Raw genomic sequence first — 25,988 nt, 5'->3', positions numbered from 1 at the left:
CTGGAGTTAGAAAACTGGAGGTCTAGTCCCAGCCATCCACCAATTAACGTAATACCCCCAGGCCTCAGTTTTTTCATTTGCAAATTGAGGATGATAACAGTAACCACTTTGGGGGTCATGGTGAGAATTTGATGAGAAAAGGCATATGGAACACTTAGAATACAAACATAGCTGGAGTGGTGGTGATGACAGAGATGGTAAAGCACAGGCTGTGTGACTTATGTAAAGTCACATTTATGCTGGCCTCAGTTTCCTCATCTGCAGAAGGAGAAAATCTCCTAGGATCATTTGGAATTCTGTTCAGCAGCATTTCTTGAGTATCTTCTGTGTGGGTGCCACACTGGGGATTCAGAGAAGGGTGAGGCTGGTCCTTTGCCCTCAGGATGCTCACTCCAGGGGAAAGGAACGGACACATGCATAGATGACTCTAACAGAACACATGGTCTCAAAGAGCCGCAAGATTCATGAGTGTAAGTGTTTAGAACAGGAGAGCTCTGGAGGGCTTGGTAGGGAGGCAGTGTTGGGGCTTTGAAGGATGATTATAGAGAAATTGTCTTCCACTGCTAAGAAACATATATCTTCAGGGTAAAGGCCAAACCCTTCAGCTAGGCACACCAGGTTCTTCATGATCTGGCCCAGGGCCTTCTGTTGCTTGTCTACCATCTGCCTCTTGCACTGTATTTTCAGTCTCTAAAAAAATTGCATCAAACCTTTCACCGTCTTTGCAAGTGCCAATTCTTTTGGCCTGGAATTCCCTCCTCCCTTCGCTAGGGGGCAGCAGAGCAGATAAGCAAGGCATTAGGGTCATACTGTGAGGTTTGCAGCTTTGCCACTTTCCAGCCAGTGGGGCCCCTGCTGTCTTACATAATCTCTTGGTGAGTCAATGTCCTCATTTGCAGAATGGGGATACATGATAATAACAGTGCCTACCTCAAACTGTAGTTGTGAGGATTAAATGAGGTGATACATGCAAAGAACTTGCTAGCTGGAGTCTCAGGAACCACTGAATAAATATGAGCAGTTTTGATGAACACTCTATGCCTGGCCTGCTTCCACTTGTATTTCAGGTCTTAGGTCAGTCATCACCTCCTCTGGGAGGACTTTTCCTACACAGGCTAACTCCCAAGGCTGCGTTGTGAGCTCCCAAGAGTATCACTTCTACCAAAGCACTTCCACCTGCCAGCTCTCGGTATCCCCACCAGATTGCAAACTCCATAGGACAGGAGCCAGTCCATTGTGTTGGCTGCTGGGAGGGATACATGATAAGCACTCAATAAATACTGAGTGAATGACATGGGGTGAGTCCCCAGCGATCCCACAGCCTCTTGGGGCAGCTAGGGGTGGAGACGGGTGGCTGAGAATTGTGAGGATAAACGGGCCGGTGGACCTTGACACCACAGGCTGTAGAAAGAACTTGGGGTCCAGGAGGTTCAGGGCTCCTTCTGCTCCAGGATTGACGCCAGGAGGGCACAGAACCGTGGAGGGTAGTTGTCGGCCAACTTTGGCCAGGTCTGCGCCCTGGGAGGAAGAAAATGCAGCTTGACGGGTCCAGCAAGTGAACGGGCCCGCCCCGGCTCCTCCCCCGGCCCGGCCCCCTGCCCCGCCCCCGACCCGCCCCCGCCTGGCGCTAAAGGCCTGCGTCGCTCCCACCCTCCCCTCCTGCAGCTGGGCGGGCCAGCGGGTTTATTCCACCCGGGAGAAGCGCACACCAAGCCGCCACCAGCGCTGCTGCGGGATGCTGCGCTCCACGTCCACCGTCACTCTGTTCTCGGGCAGCGGCTCCAGGACGCCAGGGGCGCCCAGCAGAAGGGTGAGTAGTTGGGATTGGGAGCCACCGCTGTCCCGCTTCCCCATCCAGGCCTCCAGTTTGTCGGGGTCTGGGGATGAAGACACAGGGGAACCCGGCCCTTGGCCATGATACCCTACCCAACTCAACTTTAGGTCCTGCCCCAACTCCAGAGGAGCCCCTTCTTTTCTCTGCCTGAAGTGGCCCCACTCGTTCGAAACGTTTAGGGGACTTTCTGGAATTCCCAGAGATTTCCTCTCCCTTCCTGTCTCCTCTGTCAAGTCAAGTGTATTGGTGGCACCAGTTTAAAAAGCAAGGGGAACATTTCTGCGTCGTTCCTATCTTGAGACTCAAAGGTAATGAATGTCTTTAATACCAACACTTTCCTCCTTCCCACAACGAAAAAAAAAAGAGCCACTTTCCCCCACTGATGTTAGAGTAACACTGCTATGGACTGGGCTTAACCAAGACAGGCTTCATTTTACAAAGTAGAGATTAGCAGCTGGCCACCTAGGAGCCCAGATGTGGGACTTGGATTTATGCAAACAGCTTTCTTCTTTCTGATTTAAGTATTTGCAGCCGTAGGCAGAGTTTAAAAAGCAAGGGGAACGCATCTCCAAGGAGGTTGCCCTTTGGAAGTGCTTTAGCTGTTTCTTTGCTATCTTTGTTGCATCTTTTCTCACCTCTCCAGATGCTCTGTGAAAGAAATGCTAACTACATCCAGGTTGCATCCTTCCCGTTTCATATTTCTTCCAGGATCCATGCCTCCAGAGTACACCACCAGGGCCTTGATTCGTGCCCTTTTTTTGGTTCATCCATTCATTATGATATTTGGTACTTAACATTTGCGTGCCTATTTTCTGGGGTTGAAACTTCTCTAATTCTAGTTCCCTGGGGTTTAGCTAAACAGGTGGTTGAGTCCAAGCCATGGCTCCCTTTGGTACTCCTCTCTGTTCTCTAGTCTTGTAGATGTGCTTGTTTGATTTTTTGTATCTTAACCAGGTGACTAGCAGTCACCTTCAGAGCTGTCTTTCTTTAGCTCTAGGAGAAAGACACTGTGTTACTCTTGGGTGTGGGCCAAGTGATAGGTTCAGATGTGGGCACGTGTGTACCCCAGACACTCAGGCTTGACAGAAGTCTGGTTGTCCAGTCATTAGCTTCGTAAAGCTATATCGCCATTAGGTCCAGGTGGGTTTCCAAGCGCAGTCCCAGCCTTACATCAAGATGAGTATTTGCCTTTGTTCTATGGAAATCCTTCTCGGTGGGAACATAATTGCAATTGAGAAAGAATGAAGTCACTCAAAAGCTACCCCTGAGCCTGGACAGGGTCATGTGTGGGACCAGACTGTGTAGACTGCGTGAAATTCTCTAGATCCCTCTTCAGAGCAGGGCACTAGTACAGTGGCTGGAGTGATATGGGTGGATCCAGATGTGATGGGTATAGTAAATAAACTTTCTGAAGTTTTTTTTTTTTTTTCCTCAAATACTTACTTTCAGGTATTTCTTTGGTTGAACGTGCTGTGGTGTCCGGCACCATAAACATACTATTGAGAAGGCTTTGCCTTTTGAATAAGACAACTGAAATACTTTGGACTGGAGGGCTCAGTGCCCTGAGTTAGACTACGAAGGGTTGCTCTGAGCACACAGATATTTGTTCTGGAAAGAAGACATGAAAGGGTTTCAGGGGTCCCTTAATGATTTCCAACTCTGCTCATGATTTTCAAGTGGTGCAAGTACTGTGTTTATAAGTGTGTGCACAGCGGGGAACTGTGGTCTTTGATTGATACATTAAAAAACGTTTGTAGATCTTTGCGATGTGGGGTTAGGTATTGGGGTCCACTCTACCTGTGGGGGCAGACAATGTCACAGACTACTATCATACAAAGTGATGGTTGTAACAGTGAGTGTCGACAAGGTTATATGAAAGCTAAAAGGAAAGGTTCTCAAAGCATCGTAGGAAGACCTCCCCCTGCAGGAGACATTTGAGTTTAGTCTTGCAGGATGAGTGGAAATTTGTAGGGCAATTGATGTCATTGGGATGGTGAGAAAAAGGAAAGATCATCCTTCTAAGGGAACTCATGGCATATACTGTATGACAAAGGCATATGGGACCTCTTTAGGGCAGAACACTTAATTTTTTTAAAAAAACAAGAACAGGATGTCTTGAAAGTAAGACTTCAAGGCCAAACAAGTGAAAAGTGAAAAAGTGTTCCTGGAGTTAAAAGTTTTTTTTTTTTAAATAAACTCTGTATTGTTTTGTCTTTCTTCTCTGATATTGGACAAGTGATGGTCTTGAAAAAAAAAAAACACGTTAGCCATTAAAATAACATTTCTGTTTCATCCAAAGAGCTTACCAAATTAGGGACTGCAGAAGAACCAGGATGTGTTGGGCCAGACATTCAAGCCAACCAGAAATGGAGGTGACAGCTGACACTGAGCAGGGAGTTCTCTGAGTCAGCTGCCCAGGGTGGTGTGTCCAGACTAGACTGTCACTAGTTATTCGTTCAATAGCTGCCACCTACAATTTGCACTTCCTCCTTATCTGAATTCTCTCAAGGGAAAAAAAAAAAAAAAACAGGTGGGAGAGTAATTTCTGTCAGCTGATAAACAAAGCTCTGAGAGGCCTTTATGGATGCCAACCAGCAGGGGTTGTAAAATTAAAAAAAAAAATCTGCCTTCCAACCAGTTGTGCACTAAAAATAGTTTTATCTATGGCAACAGCAGGAAGATAAATTGGCTGGAGAATAACCATAGACAGATTGATGACCTTGGAGAATGGGAGAAAACATTTTTAAAAATATTGACATTGCTTCATGATTTTGAAAGGAATTTCGTCAACGCCATTAATTGCACCAAATGAGACTTTGCAATGGAAGGTCAGTGGTATGGCCAGGTTGTATGCTTTGGGGTGGGGGAGGGCACCTGTTGCTTTGCGAAGCCAAATAATTCTTCTTAAGCTGTTCAGCGAGGGTGGTGTAAGATGATAAATTTGCCAAGGGTTTACCCTAGCACAGTGTTCTTGCCCATATTTCTTTGTATTTGGCAAATGTTTCCTGTGTTAAAAACTGGAATGGGCCTGCCAGTCATTACTTCTACTCTCCTGGGTCCCGTTTCTGTCTGATTGGCTTTAAATAAAGAATTCTCCTTAGCTGGCTAGTGAATGGGTCACACAGGTGTTTACTTCACTTCCTTTCCTTTCACAGAAACATCTGTGTGTGTAACTTCTGTGTCGCCCTATGGGGCTCTGAGGAAGGGACACAGGGCGTTGTAGGACCTCTGTGTCTGGTGGAAGGAAGCTGGCTGCAGCTTCCCCCAGAGAGGGGGTGGGCAGGGGGCCCAGTGTACCCAGAAAACAGACTGGCTCCCCCCTCCCCCAGCCCTCCTGAGCCAGCCCCTGAAAGGCCCATTTGAGGGATTTTGGAATCCTGGCGTCCCCAGGGTTTAGCCAGAAAGCCTTTGCCAATAAAAAGTGAGAGTTGGAGTCTTTGCTGTGGCGCAGCAGGATTGGCGACATCTTGGGAGTGCTGGGATGCAGGTTCAATCCCCGGCCCAGCACAGTGGGTTAAGGATCTCGTGTTGCCGCAGCTGTGGCTTAGGTCACAACTACAGCTCAGAACTGATCCCTGGCCCAGGAACTCCGTACACCATGGGGTGGCCAAAAAAAAAAAAAAAAAAAAAAAAAAAAAGGATCCAGCATTGCCACAGCTCTGGTGTTAAAGTTGCTGCTTCAGCTCAGATTCAATCCCTGGCCTGAAACTTTTATATGCCATGGGTTTGGCCATTACAAAAAAAAAAAAAAAAAAAGTGAGAGTCGCAGGCTCAGGAAAGATGTCCCAACCTCTCTGTTCAGTGATCTTTCTGTATGGGAGGTAGGATGAAGGGACCTGAGTTCTGGGGGTCCTAAAGGAAACCCGAGACTTGGAGGCTGGTATTCCCACTGAACTTCTGCTCACTGAGGACACCTTTTCAAGTCAGCCTCAAAAATTGTAGAATTGAGGGCAGGGAGCTGTGGATCCAGGGCCAACTAGCTAGAGACCATAGTGAAATGTTTCACTTGTCTCTCACACAGCCATCTCTCAGCCTAAAACTGGTTGGTCCCGCATTCCCCAGCACACGAAAGAGTCACACAGAGGTAATCACCTCTTTCCTTCCTTAGATGAGTGACATTTCCGGAAGTGTCAGTCACACTGGTGACTCTTTTTTGTCCTTTAAGGCCAGAGTGAATGCAAATCCAGTCACGCAACTCCTCTGCTTCAAGGGCCCCTTCAGTACTGCTGAGAAAAAGTATAAACCTTTTGTTTAGCACCCAGGCCCTTCTGATCTGGCCTTGACCTCCCAGTCCCCCTCGTCATGCATGCTCTTTCCATGTATTCCCGGGTATTTGCTGTTTTCCACGCTTTTGATGCCTTTCCTCACCTCTGCCATTTTTCATGCTTCTCCTCTGATGAGTCAGCTCCTCCCAGAGAGCCTGCCCCAAGCCCCCCTTTTATGTGTCCCCTAGAAGCCTGTGCACCCCATCACTGCTTGTACTTGTGATTAACTAACTACTAAGGCGAGAGTTTGGGGACCCTCCCTCCCCAGGCCTGGTGTCATAGGTGCCTAAAAAGAAGAGTGTCACCAGGGTCCTAAAGGAGCCACATGTAGACTTGAGCTGGCAAACAGGAAAACAGGAAGAGAAGCTGGGGCTGAAGCCGGCTCATGCCCTCTGGCCCACCTGGGCAGGAAGCAGGTGCCCTGCGGGTGGGAGCGCTGGCCCAGGTGAGGCGGCTGACAGCTCTGGGAAGGCTTCCACGTATTCCAGTTGCTTCATCCTGTTGCACTGTCGGAGTGTCACTGCTTCAGTGAAGTCAGGGGTTCTCAACTCTGATGACACAGGAAAACCAAGACGCTTAAAATACCTCCGCCCAGGCCCCACCCCAGATCACGTAAATGAGAACCTGTTGACGTGATGATTGTTTAGGAAGCTCCCCCTGGGTGATTTAAATGTGTGGCCAAGGATCAAAACTACCCCTTTCCAGGGTTGCTCTCCTAGACAGCTTTCTTAGAGATGTAGACAGCTCTGGGGCTGTATTCTGGAAGGTCCCTTTAGCCTTGTGGAAGGGGGGCGGTAGCCTGGGGGTGGGGCGGGGAAGGCCTAACAGCCAGGCCACACTGGTGTCTTTGTGTACATTCATTACCTGGGTTTTCCCTCTGGGTCCTGGCATTCAGGGCACATTGTGAGCCTGGTCCAGAAGAGCCAGCTAGAGCAGAAAGGAGAAGTCGCCATCCTCCTCTTTGTGAATTTTATCTGGAGTCAGCCCTGACACAGCAAAGGGGGTTCCAGGACACTTGACACCACCTGGAAGAAGTCTCCAAGGGTGTAGATCAGGGGTTGGCAAGCTGCAGACCCTAAGATCAGATCTGGCCCTCGGCCTACTTTGTACCCTCTGAGCTAAGAATGGTTTTTACAGGGCCCACAAAACCTCAGTGTGTACTGTCTGGCCCTTTATAGAAAACATTTGCCCCACCCTGATGTAGATAAGCAGTCCTGTATGTTCAGGGCCATGGCCGAGCTAAGAGGCCTACTCCAGACGGGCAGGCCCTGTTCCACCTGTGTGCCCCAGAGATTTTATGCTTGTGCTGAGCAGAGGGACCGTGGTATCCAACCTCCCAGCCACAGCCATAGCAGCCACACCTTTTGTTGTTAAGTGGAGCTGCCAGGGACCCACAGTCACGAAGTAGACCAGGCCTGAGGGAGATGTAAATGTGCTTGGCTCATTTCCTTAGGGAAATCCATGCTTGTAAGCCGAGGAGCAAACCTGGCACCTCCCTGTGTTGTCTTCTCCATCCCTTTCTTTTGGAGATGGACAGTTTTCCCTTGGGTGAGTCCAGGTACCGGAACTGAGGACGTGATGGGACATGGATGTCAGAGTCCCCCCCTAGATGGAGACCAGCCCTCTGCCAGCACAAAGGGGGTCAGAAGCAAGTCCCCAGAGGCCCGGCTTAGCTCCCAGGTGCCCCGATTGCAGACAAGGCTTGGTGGTTTATCTTGTGGAGGAGGCTTAAATGCTAGCTGCCCCTCCCTTGCTGTCCCCCATGCAGGGCTTGGTTTGAAGAAAGCAGAAGGCTCCCTGGGGAGTTTGAGGTGCATTCTCCTTACTGTGTTTTAGTTCAGCCTAAAAAGAAACCGAGCAAGGGCCTATTGTGTGTTCTTGCTATGCTGAGCTCTGTAAGGGCTACATAAGCAATTAAGGTGCGAAGCTTGCTTTCTCCATTGAGTCCATGAGGTAGTGTGTGGAACATAATAGGAGGTACTCACTAATTGCTGTTGAATCACTGAACTCAGATTTGAGTGTTAGTCCCTTCCTCCAGAAATTTATGTTTGTATGTATATATGTCTTTTTAGGGCTGCATCTGCAGCATATGAACATTCCCAGGCTAGGATGTGAATTGGAGCTGCAGCTGCTGGCTTACGCCACAGCAGCAGCCAGAGCCACAGCAATGCAGATCAGAGAGAGCTGAGCCTGTGACCTACACCACAGCTCATGGCAATGCTGGATCCCTGACCCACTGAGCAAGGCCAGGGATGGAACCCTTATCCTCGTGGATACTAGTTGGGTGACGGGAACTCCTCCTTCAGAAATGTAAGTGGCTCTCCATCTTCTTCTGTTAGAGACCTTGCTTCTTCATCAGGCACTTGTAGACTGTTAGAGTTTGGCCTTTGCCTCTTTGTCCATTTCCTCTCCCAGGGGTTACTCAGACTGCAGGCCCATTTATCATTTTCAGAACATGCCAATATCTATATCTCTGGCCAGCCTGGGACGAATGCCTTGCCTGGTAATTGTCTTTTGTTATTTTGAGGGTGGATTCTCCCAGCTCACTGACCCAAGAGAGTCCTCTGTCCTTCTATACCCAGCTCAAATAGCATCTCTTGGCACCTTCCCATGTACACCCACCTCGAGTTACGATGATTGTTCTCCTTTCCTATATTCCAAGGGTAAAAAAGACAGCTTACAGAATGCCTAACATGTGCCAGAAATTGTTCCAAGCACTTTATACATATGAGTGTATTTAATCCTTGCCACAAGCCCAAGAGAATGATTCTGCAGTATTATTAGCTCTATTTTACAACTAAGTTGATGGAAACAAAAAAGATGAAGTAGCTTTCCAGAGGTTTCATCGCTAGTTGGTGTCAGAACCAAAGTTGGAACCCAGGAAGTACAGTTCCATTATGCCTTAACCACAGGCTACCCTGCCTCCAGGTATTGTTTTGGTTCCAGCAAGTGCTCTTGATTACCTTATGTGGATATGTTTCTGCCTTATGAGCCCTTGGGGGTATGGGCTGTTTCTTTTCCTTATTGGTACCCTCATAGCCCTTAAAAGTATTTTATAAGTAGTGGGTGCTTGGTAACTGAGTGATGAAATAGTTTAAGTCCATCTTGCTGCATTTGATCCACTGGGAGGGACCCTCACTTGTATGGGTAGGGCAGCTGGTTGAGCACTAATGTTCAGGGTGAGATTCAGCTCTTCTTAACTCTCAGAACACGAGGCTGAGCCAGCTGCTGATGGAACCCTTGGGAATAAAGTACTTTACCTGCCTCTCAGGTCCTGTGCAGCCCAGGCTGCTCTGGGTATTGTGTATCTGACTATCAGGAAACCATGATGAAGGTCAACATCATACAATGTTCCGAGAGATAAAGTGACACTGTCTTCATCTTATTCAGTGGGAGGTTTTCCCATGGGAAAAATCTTGAAAGGGAATGACTAAAGGGAGGTACACTTTACTAGAACAACCTAGTTGGTGCATTCAGGGGTTATTTAGTGCTTCTGCTAAGAAATTCAGAGTGCTTTTAGACCTTTGGGATATTTTCTTTGCTGTTCCTGAAGCTGTTGTATAGGTCTAGGAAGGGCTTATCTCTCTTTCTCTTTCTCTTTCTGATACTGCCTCTCTCAATCTTTATTATTACTATGATTTTTCATTAAAAAGTATACGCATACTTAGAACAGGTGCAAACATGGCAGAAATCCCGCTTTCCAGAGGTCACCGCCACTACTGTGACCACCAGCAGCTGGTTGTGTTTCCATAAAGACATTTTCCCCCCCACAAATCTATACAAATGATAATGCATTTAAAAAACAGAAATGGGATTATTTTTTCCCCCAGCACCTTTTTTTTTTTTTTTCCCCATGTGACAGGACGTTTGGCCATCTTATTAGGAAGTGTCTCTTCCTGTTTCAAGCTCTGTTTAAATTGCACCTGTACAGTCGATCCCTCAGTGGGCCAGCACTGATTACAGAGTGCAAGCCTTAATGTTTCCGTAAAAGCACTTCTATTTTTTTTGTTTTTGCTTGTTTGTGTGTGTGCGTGTGTGTGTTTTTAGGGCCACACCCACAGCATATGGAGGTTCCCAGGCTTGGGTTGAATTGGAGCTGTAGCCACTGGCCTGTGCCACAGCAACGCGGGATCTGAGCTATGTCTGCGACCTACACCACAGCTCACAGCAACGCTGGATCCTTAAACCACTGAGTGAGGCCAGGGATTGAACATGCGTCCTCATAGATACCAGTCAGATTCTTTTCTACTGAGCCACACTGGGAAGTCCCACTTCAAATGACAAAAGTAAACACTGCACAGGGCCTGGGAGCTGCACCTGCCTGAGAGCTTTGAAGTCAGATGTTTATTTTACACTTCATTTTATTTTAATTCATTTTTATCCATCACCAGGCAAAATTGGTGATAATTTAGAGAAATGCACCCTCTTTATCCTGTGGTTTGTATGCCATAGGTACACATGGCTCAGGGAGACCTGCAGGAAGTATGTTGAGGAATATCAAGGTTCTAAGTGGACAAATAAAGAAATGTCTCAGTCAGGGGGAGGGGACTTCTCATTTTTGAGTGATTGGGCCCCTGAGGTCCCTTCTAGCCTAGTCTTTTCTTCAGTTTTTTAGTTTATTTTGAAAATTATTGCCAATAGGAGTTACCCCTCTAGGGAAGTCAGCCTAAAAAAGCTGTGGCTTGCAGTACTAATACCCACTAGATCTGTTGAGCAAATTATTGTTATCATAGAAAGCAGAGCCTGGAAGCTAAGTAAGCTTATATCATTTTGGAGCTTGTAGGATGATGATAATAACTAGATATAATGAGAATATTTAACACTGATAGAAGCTTACTGTATGCCAGGCATCTTCCTTTACCTGCATTTTACCCTTGAGATTCAGAGCAATCAAATGGCTTGCTTATACTCAACATAGCCTAGTAGGTGTTGGAACCTGTGTATGTGCATGTGTGCACCTGTGTAGGTGTGTGTGTGATGGGATGTGGTGCAGGAGAAAAGCACTTCCTTTTCTCTGCAAGATTATGCTGTGGATCAGAGCCTGCCTATCAGAAAAGATTATTGAGTATCACAGACTTGGATTACCTGCCTGGCATGAGTTACGCTTTGGTATTTGTGCAGTGTCAGCTGGTTTCAACCAGTCCAAGTTGCCAGAATTCCAAGGGTTCCCTTTTTCTGGAGGTATTTGGGTTCACATTAGAGCTGTTGCTTGTCTGCTAAGAGAGCTACCTGCTGGAATGGCTTGATTTCTCCCAACGTGACTGGCCATGAGCTTTGAAGGTTTGGTGAAAAGTTGGCCACGTAAGAGGGAATGATAGCCTGGGGGTCAGGCTATCTCTCACCCTGGGGTCCCTGGGGTCAGAGCTTGCCCAGAGGAGCATGAGGATGGAGAAGGATCTTGAAACCAAATCATGTGTCTGAAAGAGCTGGGGTTGTTTAGTGCAGGGGAGGGGAGGTTCAGGCTGTTAAGAGTAAAGGGAGCTCCGCTGCAGTCCCCAAGGGTACCCTGCATCCATTAGGTAGGAGTTCTGAGGAATAACTTTTAAGTTCATTATCAGGAAATTAGAGGTGTCAGGTAGCAGCATGGGGTGTCTCAGAGGGAGGCAGTGGTGTGCAGGGAAGAGCTAACACGTGTCCCAAATGGGCTCTCACCTGGACATAGACAGTGTTACCCTCAGCCTGGGCATCCACCTGCCAGGTACATTGTTGGGTGAGGGTTGGCAGGTTGCACCTCAAAGGTCTGTTACAATCATATCATATCCAACCCTGGGCTTCTTGGATGCAGGGTACTTTTGCTCAGGGGCTGCCCTGTGGAGTGGTGCAGATCCGTGACCCTACAAACCAGGTTGAGGGTATGTATTAGTTGGCTAGGGTTGCTGTCCAAAAGTACCACAAACAGGTGGCTTACACAACAGAAAGGTATTACCTCACAGTTCTGGAGGCTGGAAGTCCACAATCAAGGCGTCAGCAGGATGGGTTCCTTCTGAGGGCTGGGTGGAAAGGATCTGCTCCAGGCCCTTCTCCTTGGCATACTCAGGTGGTCTTCTCCTGGTGTGCAAGTCTGTCTCCCGGTTTCCCCTTTACGTAAGTTCACCAGTCCTTCTGGATTAGGACCTTCCCTAACAACGTCATGTTAACTTCTGTAACCTCTGTAAAGACCCTGTTTTCAAATCAAGTCACATTCTGAGATACTAGGACTTCAACATATAAATTTTAGGGGGACACAATTTAGCCCGTAATAAGGACAAGCAGCTCTCTCATCCATGCATATGGCTATGGACTGGGTGCGCTGTGTGCTGCTTTGGCTCTCTGGCTTTGTTTTGTGTTTTAATGTCAGGATCACTTCTCTCTGGAAAATGTCATGGTAGGACCAGGCTGTGACAATAGGGTGAAATAAACATCATGTGACATTAAGTACCTCGTCATTGTTGTGCAGCCACCACCACTATCCATCTCCAGAACTGTTTCATCTTTTCAAACAGAAACTCTTTACCCATTAAAGAATAATAGTCCCTGGCAACCACCATTCTGCTCTCTATGAATCTGACTGCTCTAGGCCCTCATGAAAGTGGAACCCTTTAGGATTTGTCTTTTTGTGACTACCTTATTTCACTTAGCATAATGTCCTCAAGGGTCATCCATGTTGCAGAGTGTGTCAGAATTTTCTTCCTTTCTACAGGTGTATAATATTCTCTTCTGTGTGTATACCACATTTTATTGATCCATTCATCTATTGATGGACATTTGGGATGTGTCCACCTTTTGGCTATTGTGAATAATGTTACTGTGAATATAGGTATATAGACTTTAAAAAAATGTGATTAAACATATACATGTCTATTATAGGAAAATCCAATACATAATTAAGTAGAAAGCACGCTTGCACCTCATAATCACTGAGCGTAATGGGGCCTCTACCCCTCAACTGTATTTTGGCCTATGAATGTGAAATAAGATCATTCAGTGCTATAATGGAACATGAACCATTTAAAAAAGGTTTTTTGTCTTTTTAGGGCCATACCCGCGGTATATGGAAGTTCCCTGGTTAGGGGTTGAATCAGAGCTGTAGCTTCCAGCCTACACCATAACCATAGCAACACCAGATCCTAGCCGCATCTGTGACCTACACCTCAGCTCACGGCAATGCCAGATCCTTAATCCACTGAGAGAGGCCAGGGATCGAACCCGCATCCTCATGGATACTAATAGGGTTCCTTACTGAAGCACCACCAGTGGAACTCATAAAAAATGTTTGAATTCTGAAACTGTTTAGTAGTTTCCTAAACAAGGAGAACATAAAACATAAGCAGCGAGGTGGTGGGTGCCTGTGATGGGCCAGGCAAAGGCTGGTCTTGACCCAGAGTCTCCTGTGGGATGGGCACCCTCATTCCCGCTAAGTGGGGGAAGTGGTTCTGAGAAGCATCAGGTGCTCTGGCTCCTCCTGCCCCAAACACAGGTTCCTAACCAGCCTCTCCTCTGGTCCCTTCCAGGCAAATGTCTGCAGACTGCGGTTGACTGTTCCCCCGGAGAGTCCGGTGTCTGAGCCCAGTGAAAAGAAGCTGGAAAGAAAAGAGCAAGTAAGCCATCTCTGAGGCAAAGCCTGACCCATCCTCGTCTTCGTCCTCTTATTTTAACCCTTTCCTCGGGCGTCCTCTCTCCAGGCTGTTCTCGGAGCCTGCAGGTCAACAGCTGTGTGATGAGGGGCCTCCAGTCCTGGCCCCCATCTGCCATCTTCCCCGAAGTCAGGCCACTCTGCCCAGCTGGCTCCGCTGCCTCCTGCCCCGGCTCCACTGTGTGGTGAATACTGGCTCTGTGCTGACTCGAAGCTGTAGGGGTGCTGGCTTTAGTGACAGGTGCTGTGGCAGGGAACATGTTTTTCCTGAAAGAGCACCATCCAGCTGAGTCAAAGGGCCATTGTGAGGCCCAGCTCAGGGGGTGGAGGGGCTGCTGGGAGAGGAAGAGCCGCGTCAGGGGCACCCGCTGCAGGGCGGAGGAGGGCATTTTTGTGCCAGCTGCATGCTATGTGCTGGGCCATGCAGATAAGTCTGCCCTTGGCCTTGCTTTAGAGGTACTCACAGGTTTTCAGGTGCGACAGATGTATAAATAAACAAAGATGACGTGATCATTCAAATGTTAGGATCCAGAACTGTAAGAAGGACTCTGGGGACATGGACAGCAGACGCTATCAAAGGACCCAGAACCCAGTTTGGAAGGGCTCTCACTGGTAAAAATGGAACAGTTTCAGCATCATAAAGAATTAATCACAAGGATGAATTATGACACATTGAATAATTAAAAAAAACCTTATGAGTTTATAGTAATAATCAGAGAAACTGAGAGCTTATAAAAAGGGAAAACTCTTCTTTATATAACATCAGCTAATCAATTTAAAAAATCTCTGTTTAGTTACCATTGTAGCTCAGCAGTAACAAGCCCGACTAGTAACCTTGAGGATGCGGGTTTCATCCTAGCATCCCTCTGTGGGTTAGGGATCTGGTGTTGCCATGAGCTGCACTGTAGTTTGCAGATGTGGCTCAGATCCTGTGTCACTGTGGCTGTGATGTAGGCTGGCAGCTGCAGTTCTAGTTCAACCCCTAGCCTGGGAACTTCCATATGCCACAGGTGCGGCCCTAAAAGAAAAAACAACAACAACTCCGTTTTGTAACCTCCAGATCAGCTCATCAATAAATGCAAAAACTAGAGTTTCCTGGTGGCACTGTGGGTTAAGGACCTGACATGGTCACTGCTGTGATAAGGGTTCAGCCTCTGGCCTGGGTACCTCACTGTGTTGTGGGAGTGCAAAAAATACACTGAATACAAAAACTAGTTGGTGAAAGATTACTGTGGACCAGTATGTTCATGTGGTCTCAGAGCGTTCATTCACTGATCACCACTGAATCTAAAGGTACAGCCACCACATGGCAGGTGGTAGTTCTACCAAGTGATCCAATTCATCACTAGTGGGGTAGCCTGATAGTATGTGACTTTTGATCTGAGTTAAAAAGTCAACAGTATGACCTGTACTATTCATGCCAAACTTGTTTACCTGAATCTAGTCATAAAGAAACAGATCCAAAAGGTGGGACTATCTACAAAAATTAGCCAGAATCCCTTGGTAAATTCAATGTGACTAAAAAAGTTAGAATCTGTTGGAGATAAGAGACTAGAGGAATTTGCTGTCAAATATAATGAATGAAGCTTGATTAAATCCTGGATCCAAAAATGTCTATAAAAGATATATTGGAATAATTATAGTTTTGACTATGAACCTATATATTAGATAGTATTGAATAATGACACTTTCTTAGTTGTGATAATGGTACCATTGGTTATGTAGTTTAACTCTTCTCTCAGCTTCGCTGTAGCCTTGAATATTCTCCAAAACAAAGTTTGAGGGTTAAAGCTCCTAACCAAGAAGAGAGTGAGAGTGGTGGTCCAGTTTCGGCTTCTGGACACCTGCAGATGACTAGGATTGAGTGGGACCTGTGTTGCTGGGGGAAGGGATCTGCTTCTGCCCTCACTGATCCCCTTCCTGTCCATCCTTTCAGAACTGTTGGATGGGTCAGGGAAGTGGGCCTGGGCTCTGTCCAGAGGCCCATGGGCAGCTTAGTACATGGGGGATCAAGAGGAGCACATTTTGGAACAGAGGCTGGGGCAAGTGTCAGGGCAAGGGCCCCATATGTGGGGGAAGCAGGGGGACGTCGGTCTGCTGGAGTTAGAACTGCACGCCTGGGAAGATGTCTGTGAGGGGTTTCTGGGTGCGGACCTGGGGGCAGTGGGTGCTGGGAGGCACAGAGGACACGTCACTGCTCAAGAAGAATCAGGTCTAGGAGTTGATTCTGGTGGCACGGCGGGTTAAGGATCTGGTGTTGTCACTGCTGTGACTCGAGTCACTGCTATGGTGTGGGTTCAGTTCCTGCCTGGGAACTTTGCATGCCATAGCTGCAGCCAAAAAACAAAACAAAACGAAACAAAACAAAAAACAATCAAGCATTCCAGAAGAAAGAGGCAGTGTGTCTTGATAACCACGTTACATACTCATTTGCCTAGTGATCTTGAACAGTGCTTTTCAAACTTTCAAAAGCAATTAGACCCTTGTTCTTGTAGTTCAAAATGTCATCCTGAGCCCTCACCTGTAATGCAGGTGAAAGTGGTGCTGGTGGGGACCAAAGCCCTCTCTGCATCTCTGCCTCTCTGCACCCTCCTGCCTGAGAACTCCAGGAGCTCGGCGCAGAAACCCAGGGCGGACCAGATGTGTGGCCTGAGTGCCCGACTCTGATGCATCAGTGACTCACTGCAGAAGAACTAGGGTAGAGAGGAGGAGGGCAGGGCTGGCTGTTTCCCCGGAACCAAAGTCCTTGAACTGAAGTCCTTTGGGTGGTGGCAGCCCTTGAAGGTCCTGGTTGTAACTATGAGGCTGTTCTGGGTGATTCCGTCACCAAGTCCTGGCCGCGTGCCTGATCTTAGGTCACTGGGAGCCAGAGGCAGGCACCAGCGAGGAAGCCCTGGGGATTGCCAGCTCCCCTGATGTGCTTTCAGTGTGGCTGCCCCTCCCTGTGATATCCCACACAACCCAAGAAACTGCCAGATGCCAAGAACACCAGTGAGGTGCCTTTGGTTCCTTCAGAGGGCCTGCAGTGTGCAGGGTTGGGGGATTAGAGCTCACTCGGATGTAGGAGTTTTAAGTGGCCCTGTGGGCTGCTGATAAAGTGAAGCTTCTCAGAGGGTTTCCAGGACCATGTTGGAATGGCAGCCGGCCAAGGGAAGGGCTGGCCTTATTCTTTTTCACAGTCGTGGAAGATGCTTAGTGTCTTTCAAGGACCTGAGGATGCCATGGGGCAGCTGGCCATCCATAGACACCACTGCCAGCTCAGCCCTTGTTCTGTCTGCTGGCCCCAGATCATCAGAAAGAGGAATTACTCACAGGGGAGGGATGGAAGGGTACAGCGGGTGGTCTGGGTTGCCAGCTTCGTGACAGTGTGTTTGGGGGACATTTACAACAGGGGCAGTGTCTTTCTCTGGAGTTGCGGAACCTGGGGGTGGATGTGGGAGGCTTCTGGCCCCTCAGCTGATGCTCTGGTGCCTGCTCCTCATAGTCTTTCTCTTACGGAAGATCCCTTCTGCCCGAGATTGCTTTCTGCAGGCCGAGGATGACTCCTGGACATTTTGTTTCTCTGCTACTCCTTTCTTCTTTTTTCAAGGGGCCCATGAAAGCCTGGTTGCAAAGAGTAAATGAGCTAATAAATGCCAGGGCCCCACCACAGCATCTGGCCTGTAATATGGATTAGAGAGGCGATGACTAAAGTGACTAAAGGCCACATCACTTCCCCCTGACTGTCAAATGCAGTGGTCCTGCTTCTTTGCTTTTCTCCCCTTGTCTCTCCTGGAGTCACTCTCATTCCTGAAACTGCTCATCCCGCATCTCTTCCTCCCTCTCAGGTTGTTCCTGCCGTGTCTTTTCTGGTGTCACCATGTCCTCCTCTGAGTAACCCTCTGCCAGTGCACCCAGGCGTTGCCTCCTCTCTCTGAGCAGGCCTCACCTTAGAGAACTCCTCCGTGCACAGCTTGGCCTGTCTGGGCAGGATGCTCACCCCACACATCAGCTGTGCTCTCCTGAGCCCTGGCCATGCTGGTGGCTGTGCTGGTGTTGTTGGGTGTTCTCAACCTGGTATTACATTTTTTTTTTTTTTTTTTGTCTTTTTAGGGCCGCACCCTTGGCATATGGAGGTTCCCAGGCTAGGGGTCTAATCAGAGTTTTAGCCATCGGCCTACGCCACAGCCACAGCAATGCCAGATCTGAGCTGTGTCTGCAATCTACACCACAGCTCACAGCAACGCTGGATCCTTCACCCACTGAGTGAGGCCAGGGATCGAACCTGCATCCTCATGGATCCTAGTCAGATTTGTTTCCACTGAGCCACATCGGGAACTCCCCTGGTGTTACTTTTATGTACGGAATACAGATCTTTCATTGCTGTAGTGCCATTATTTTAGTATTTATGAGTTTGAAATCTGGATCATTTATGTGCACAGATATAACCAGAAAGTTCTAGGCTTGAGGGGAACACAAGCACACTCATTTAGAAAATGTTCTGACCCTATCGGAGCAAAGCATCACACACAGCTCACACGCCCTTTTGCTGATAACCAGTGAGAACGACTATCTTTTCCGATGTTTGCTCCTCATGTGTTTTTCCCCCAGAGCCATGTGCTTCCGGGAACCCTGGTTGGGGTCATCTTGGAAATGAGGCAGGGGTGTGAAGGGGAATGTGAGCAGGGCCTGCGAGGATTTGAGGGGCAGGAGTCGGGAGGCAGGGCCCTTTCCTCCTTCCCTCTTAGAGCCCAGCTCTGCCCTGTCTAGGATGATCCGTTTCTACTGAACCCTCTTCCTTGAACAACCTACTTGAGACATTCAGTCCTGGGCCTTGGCCCTCTGAGGTGAGATAGTGAACGACAGCAAAGGGTAGATGATGAGATGATTTCTCTCCTTTCAAAGAAAATAGCTGTATCGGGTTATAAGAAAATAAACACCAACATATTGGTAGTTTGAATTGGTTCCACTGTGGCACCACTGGCTGGGCTGCAGGACACAGACCCTGTCGGCTAGTTCCTCTTGGGTGATCTGACCCCTCAGCCCATCTAAAGCCAACTCAGTAATACCTCCTTTTTGTTTCTGGTTGGTCTGCCCTCACCAGACAGGTTTACTTATTATCTTCCAACCCCCTGACATCAACTTCCTCCTCCAAAGCTTTGCTCAGTCTCTAGCCTGTGCTAGAGTCTCTCCCTGGCCACTTTGCAGTTTATCCACGTCTTCTGTCCTTTATGGCTCTACTAAAGGCCCACGTCCCCGAGACCTTCCTAGACAGGGCAGTAGATCATCCCCTCTTGAACCATAGGATACCCAGGCCTCCTCTCCCTTGGCCCCTAGCCATCTCTGCGAAGAACTCCACTTGTGACTGCATACGCATTCCTGCAAAATCTGTGTACAGCCTGTACCTATATACACACACCTGAGAAGAAGGGGTCTGGTGTCTTGCAGAGCCTCACTCTCTGCCTTGCACACAGCACTTGGTGAGTGTCCGTGGATTATGATGCTGCAGGTTTGTTTTCATTTCCTTGGGCTGCCATAAAAATGCACCACCAGCTGGCTGGGCAACAGAAGTTGATTGTGTCACAGTTTTGGAGGCTGGAGATCTGGGGTCCAGGTATCAGCAGGGCTCAACTCTCTCCAGGCGGGACTCCTTCTTGGCCTCTGTGGGCTTCCGGCAGCTCTGCCATCCTTGGCTGTAGCTGCATCACTCTGCCTTCATATGGTGTTCGCCCTGTGTGTGTGTGTGCGGATTCAAATTTCCCTCTTTTTATAAGGACACTAGTCATATCAGATTTGGTCTTGCACTCATGACCTCTTAACTTGACCCTGTCTCCAAATAAGGCCAAATTCTGAGATATTTTTAATTAGGACGCCAACATACTGTCGATTTGCTGGACACATTCAACCCATGATATCTTTCTTTGGGGAATAGTATCACCTTAAATTGTACTAATAACTCAGATGAGTTAGTTATGGACTTTTCTTTGGGCGCTTAAAAATCATTAATTATATGGGAGAGAAAATGCTGTTTGGTTTGTGGACACAAATTTCATGTTGCGGAATTGATGATATGTTTATTTAATTGTTGAACTTTAAAATTGGTGGCAGATAATGTTAAAATTAAACCCCTCTCATTTTCAAAGGGCTTTTTGAATTTCTGTCTTCATATTCCTGTCCATTTACACTTTTATCGTGGGGGATCAGGGTCTCACTATATAGCTGAATTTTAGAGACTATGATCTGGGCTCTGCTGATTGTGGGTCTGTGTGATGGGGAAGTTTTCCCAAACTGACGAAGCAGTTTGGAGTCAGTAATATTTTAAATAGCTATTAATATCTCACCGTCATAGAGGCCCTTTAGTGACTCGTGTTTTTGAAGAAGTTGTTTCTCTCTAGACCTGGGAGAAACCTGAGTGAAGGAGAGTGTGCATATATAGGAAAAGTCAAGAGCTTTCCTAGCCCAGTGAAATGGTTAAAAGGAGGAAGCCCTTGCCCTTCAGTTTTATAGTCCTCTTTCCCTTAAAAGTCCCAGATGAATAAGCCTGCTAAGTTCTCCTCCTTGGTGTGACTGTTTATACAACATCATGGGCTGTTGCCAGGTGAGGGAGTGTGTTGCCATGATTCACATGGGGCTGGGGCCACCCTGGCCATAGCCTGCAGGACTCTGCCTCTCAGAGATGGCAGCCCCCAGAGGACTGAAGAGGTCTGGGTTCTCCTCCTGACTGCCTGACCACCTGCCGTAGTGTCAGGTCACTCCTAGCATCTCCAGGGACCTCAGGTTCCTCTTCTAGCAAATGGAAGTGTTAGCCTGGATCCAGAAGGTTTCAAAATTTCTTTAGCTGTGGAGCTCTTTATTTAAGCAAATATATGTAATGGTGTCTTTTGCAGAACAGTGAAAGTGCCGTGGTTGTGGTTTAAAATAAGGTCTGTGCCATGTTGGCTGCCCAGCCGTGTCTCCCCAACCCCAGCTTCGTCAGACACTGAGGAGGGGCTGGGAGATTGTTTACAAAACGGCTGACAACACAACTCTTCCATTTTTCTAACCTCCTGAGCCTTTGTGATCGCTTCCTCATGAAAAGAAACCAAGGCTACTTTGGGGGTGAGCAATTCCCTGCCACAGTCAATCTGATGACTGTGATGAGACCAGCAAGAAGACCCAAGAGGAGAGAGATGGACAGACAGGCAGAAGCATGCAGACAGGAGTGGAAAATTTACTATGAAATGAGATACTCAGAAATACAGACACCACAACAAAGAACAGAATCTATTAGTATCTGCAAGTGAGTCCAGCAGGGCACTAGGTGATTTATGTACATTGTTCTGTGTATTTCTTAGCACAAGCTTCTGCGGTGGATGAAATTATTCCAATTTGACCATTCAGGACTCTGAAATACAGCGAAGTAAGTCACTTGCACAGGCCACACAGCTGGTGGCAGATTTGCCGTTCTAGCTCGGGTCTGTGCCTCGGCTGTTGTCACGGTCGTGTCAACTTGCCTGCTTTCTCCTATCAGAAAAGTCTGCTGGATACGAATCCGACTAGGAACCACGAGGATGTGGGTTCGATCCCTGGCCTCTCTCAGTGGGTTAAGGCTCTGGTGTTGCCGTGAGCTGTGGTGTAGGTCGCAGATGCTCTCGGATCCCGCATTGCTGTGGCTCTGGCGTAGGCCGGCAGCTATAGCTCTCATTAGACCCCTAGTCTGGGAGCCTCCACATGCCTGGGTACAGTCCTAAAAAGACCAAAAAAAAAAAAAAAAAAAAAAAGCCCGCAGTATCAGGCAAGGTCACTTACTTAAGATGTGTTCTATTACCACTGGGTTCTAGAAAAGAAAATCCTGATGCAACCCCCTGCCCCCAGCCTCCAAGATACCCTTCTCTTTGTTGCTGGGGTTTTTAGGCCCAAGCAGCTGCTGTCTGCTTAGGAGTATAGAGTAATATCTTTGAGAAGTTACTATTATCAGGATCCTATCATTCGAAATACATTCTCTTTGGGATTTCTACTTAGCTAGAGATTTTCTTTCCCTTCTCATCTTTAAGCGTTCAAAGTGATCTGTCTTTGTCCAAGCATGAGTTTATTTAGGAAGTGGTCTCTATGCACTCTGGGAGACAGAAATAATAAATATCGTAATAAGCTAAAGGTCCCCCTTTCTCTGAGGAGCAGGCTGTCCACCCCCTCCCTAGTTGTCGCTCAGGCCATGGTGTTCATTTTCGTCGCATTCGGGCAAACCAATGTCAAGCGTGAGTAATGACCAGGAACCATAATTTGCTGAGATGGATACACAGGTCAGACAGGTCAGAGCACATTCCTCAGAGTGACCTCTTCCGCCTTCAAGACAACAGGATGCCCAGAGGCTCAGTACTCAGAGTTCCCAGGTCAGCTGCTGCCCTCTGGCTGGATGAAGAGGCTCAATGCACCAAGTTTTGGAAATAATTTGGCTTCTAGTTTTCAAGTGACTCAGGTCATGTTACAGTCTGTCTATGTCACAGTCCGTCTATGTCACATGTCCCGCTGCCTGTCCTGGCCTCTGGGGTCAGGGGCTGGCTGTGGCGGTCAACCAGCGTCAGCTTGGATTTATGTTAAACTGTGTTTCTGGTATTATTTATTCTCTGAGAGCCCGTCTTTAACCACAGGATTTTTTTTTCCTTTACAGGTCAATGTCTAGGATGAATAACCACATAATTAAAATATTCTGGCACAAACACAATCCCAAATAACCCCTCTTTCTTCTCCCCTTCAAAAAGTTCTCACTGAACATCTAGTTATGCATCTATTGATGTGGAGTATGGGGGCTGTAGCAGTCACTGCCCCTGTGGAGCTTCTCCTTGTAAGATCCTATATGCTGGGAGTTCCTGTCATGGCTCAGTGGTTAACGAACCCAACTAGTATCCATGAGGATGCGGGTTCAATCCCTGGCCTCACTCAGTGGGTTAAGGATCCGGCATTGCCATGAGCTGTGGTGTAGGTTGCAGACAGGGCTTGGATCTGGCGTTGCTGTGGCTGTGGTGTAGGTCGGCAGCTACAGCTCTGATCCGACCCCTAGCCTGGGAACCACCATGTGCGTCGGGCGCAGCCTCGAAAAGACAACAGACCAAAAAAAAAAAGATCCTATATTATGATTTAGGGTTTAGAAAATTTGGTCCTCTACCACTGGATTCATACCCCAGCTCTCCAAGAGCAGTAAATCCCTGACAGCAGGCATGTAGGCTGCCTTATTTTCTATAAGTTTTCTTTTCTAAGGCACTTGCTGTAAGTATATCTTTAGGGAAAACAGCCATAGCATGAGCCTGCAGCTAAATTCTAAGCCAGGAGTACATCCCCCGGACAGTTTCATTGAGAGATTCTCCATATAGTTCACCAGTGATGCCTGGTGTCCATTCTGCTTCTTTGCACAGAGGATTTGGGATGCCTTTTCAGTTGTGGTTTCCTCTTCCCTCCTTTGGCAATAACTTTTTCATTCTGTGCATTTATTAGGGCTTTTGTTTTGAAGATGATTTTACCTAGTCTTGTTTCCTGCTTTTCATAGGCCTTGCATGTTTTTTAAAATACCAAGCAGTATTATAAAGAAGTTTTTTAAAAAAACTTTTAATGAGGGAGAATTTCAAACATAAACAAAAGGAGACTGAATCGTGGAAGGAATACTGGACCCTTCATCCAGATGACCACCCTGAACCCACAATCAGTCCTGCCCCGTCTACACCCAACCCATTCCTCCACCCTGTACCCCAGATGTCATAGTTTTAGTGTGTTTCTCTAAAAGCTAAAGCTTCCCTCTTAATATAATCATAATGCTATTATCATGCCTAAACATTAATGTTTATCTTATGGGAAGATTATGTTAAAGGATACGAGAGGAGAAAAATTCAGCTATAAACATGGTGCCAAATATGTCAGCTCTTCTCACTTTTTCTGGGTTTCCAGTTTTTGGCCAAGAGCATACTGACGTTTCATAAAAATGATAGCAGTCTTAACTCCTTTGCAACTTTTCTGGATATAGATTTTATGATTGGGGGTGAATATCATCTCCCCATCCCTCTAAGAGGAACAAAGGAAGTTCTCTTCAGGAGACCTTGTTTACATATTCTGGATAATTCCCCAGAACCTCTTCAGCTTCTCAAACTCCCAATTCATTCAGCAAATATTTATTGAGAAACTCATTAAGTGTCAGTCACTGTTAGATGCTGGGGATTATGGTGGAAAAGGAGACAAACCAGACCCTAGACTTCTTGGAACTTTCAGTTGATAGGGGAACCGGCCTTACATATGTAATGATGCTAACAGTTACCCCATGGTGGTTGTGGTAGGTCTTGTGGAGGAGACCTGACTGCCTGAAGGGTCAGTGAAGGTGACCTTGAGGGGAGGATATTGCAGTGCAGCTGTGGGTTCTGGAGGCAGAGGAAGTAACCTGGGTAAGCGCCTGGAGCAATAAGGAGGTGGCTGATAAAGAACCAAAAGCAGACGGTGAGGCTGGAATAGGGTGGAGACAGCAGGGAGATGGGTCCCAGGAGGCTGGAGAAGAGTCTCCTCTCCTGGGCCCACCTCTTCCCAGTGACCCCAGACCTGAGAGCCAGGCTCTTGGCTTCCATAAACCAGAGGTCTGGGGGCCCCAGGGAGTTGTGCTTCCAACTCCTCTTCTCTTAGCTTTCTTGAAAGCTTTGTGGTTAAGGCAAAAGCTTAGATTTGGAAAGACACAGACACTTGAATACTGCTACCTTGGAAGAAATAGTAGTATTTATACAGTAGGGTTAGAGTGAGGATTACAGAAAATAGTGTATAATAAATGGCCAGGCAACAATATCTCCCCTTCTCTCTCGATAAGCATCCCCGGCCTTTCCCTGTCAAAGCCCAGCATCTCCTCATGCTGCCGAGGAACCTCTCTTCATGGGGCAGCTGTGGTGGCAGCCTGCTCGTGAGCAGAGTCCTGTGCTGAGCGTGTGGTGGGGTGGGCGGGTGTCTTTCCTTTAGACCCTGACTTGGTATTAATTTTTCAGTTTTAATTTTTTGAAAATTGAAGTAGAAATGGTTGACTCAAAAATAGTGCCTGTTATTTGAAGTTAATTTTAAAAATAAGATTACAAAAGAGCATAAAAGGAAGAGCAAAATCCCATTTCACTGAGGAAACTATCATTAAAGCTGTGGAGTCCGTCTTCTAGATGTTTCATACTCACACTTTTTGTTTGTCTTTTTGTCCTTTTTTTTAGGGCTGCACCCATGGCATATGGAGGTTCCCAGGCTAGGGTTCCAATTGGAGCTGTAGCCGCTGGTCTATGCCACAGCCACAGCAACTCAGGATCTGAGCCGTGTCTGCAACTTACACCACAGCTCATGGCAGTGCTAGATCCTTAACCCACTGAGCGAGGCCAGGGATCGAACCTGCAACCTCATGGTTCCTAGTCGGATTCGTTTCTGCTGCACCACGATGGGAACTCCAATACTCACACACTTTTAAAACAAAAAAGGGGGATGTGAAATTTACTGTCTGTTACTTAACAGATCTCTGATAACTTTCCATGTGCATGACGTGCAGATCTGCGACCTCCAGGGTGGTGTTTCACAGACCTTGCTGTCCTTTTGTATTTGCTCTGTCAGCGTTGGTCCTCCTCTCCCCATGTGCGTAGGGAAGCAGAGACCTCTGTATCCGGCCCCCTGACTAGTTTCCCTGTGAGCCGGTCCACATGTAAGGGCCTTTACTTCACAGAAATGCATTTCCCCAAAGCCTTCAGCTTGTTTTTCAGGAACTGGGTGGAGTTCGTGCCTGAAAGAGCATGCTTTTGTTTCCTGGTATGTGGGGGAGTTTCATGAGAGCGTTTCCTCTTCCTAATGTTATGCGTACTAAAGCAAGGATGTCTCATCCCAGCTTCTCACTCTATGTAGAGCCCTTTACCTGCCATTCACCTCAACTTAGGTCCAACCTCAGAAGTTAGTTGTCTCTGTGCCTGTGGGCCACAGAGGCGAAGCTCTTGAGCAGAAGCATTTCCCAGAAGCAAATGCAGTATGTCCCATCCCTCATATTTTATCTCCTTTCAAGTGTGCAGAAGAGTGGGAAGCAATGGATGTCTTGTTTTCTTTCTTTTTTTTTTTTTTTTTTTTGTTTTGAAAAGCTCACGTTGTAAACAAACAATACATAAGGTATAAAGAAAACATCAAATATCATCCCAATCTTCAGTGTCTCTGCTCCTCCCCACTGTCCCCTCTTTAGAGGTCATTATGATAAATAATTCATCATTTGACTTTACTTTTACAAACGTGGACTGAATGGGATCCTAAAATGCTATTCTGTTGCCAATGAATCATTTAAAAATGC

General features: G+C 47.3%; 1 protein-coding gene across 2 annotated transcripts in view; it reads left to right on the top strand.

The window, feature by feature from the left end:
- Window positions 1,666-25,988, top strand: part of MYZAP (myocardial zonula adherens protein) — a 98,797-nt gene continuing 74,474 nt past the window's right edge. For both annotated transcript variants that reach the window (XM_021094625.1, XM_021094634.1), the window contains exons 1-2: window positions 1,666-1,810; window positions 13,590-13,676. In XM_021094625.1, coding sequence (XP_020950284.1) covers window positions 1,736-1,810; window positions 13,590-13,676 — 162 coding nt within the window. In that variant the 5' untranslated portion in view covers window positions 1,666-1,735. The remainder of the gene's footprint in view (window positions 1,811-13,589; window positions 13,677-25,988) is intronic.

This window comes from Sus scrofa, chromosome 1 (assembly GCF_000003025.6).
Source record: "Sus scrofa isolate TJ Tabasco breed Duroc chromosome 1, Sscrofa11.1, whole genome shotgun sequence".
Taxonomy (NCBI): Eukaryota; Metazoa; Chordata; class Mammalia; order Artiodactyla; family Suidae; genus Sus; species Sus scrofa.
Note: the sequence above shows the minus strand (reverse complement) of the source record. Positions and strands in the feature narration are given on the sequence as shown.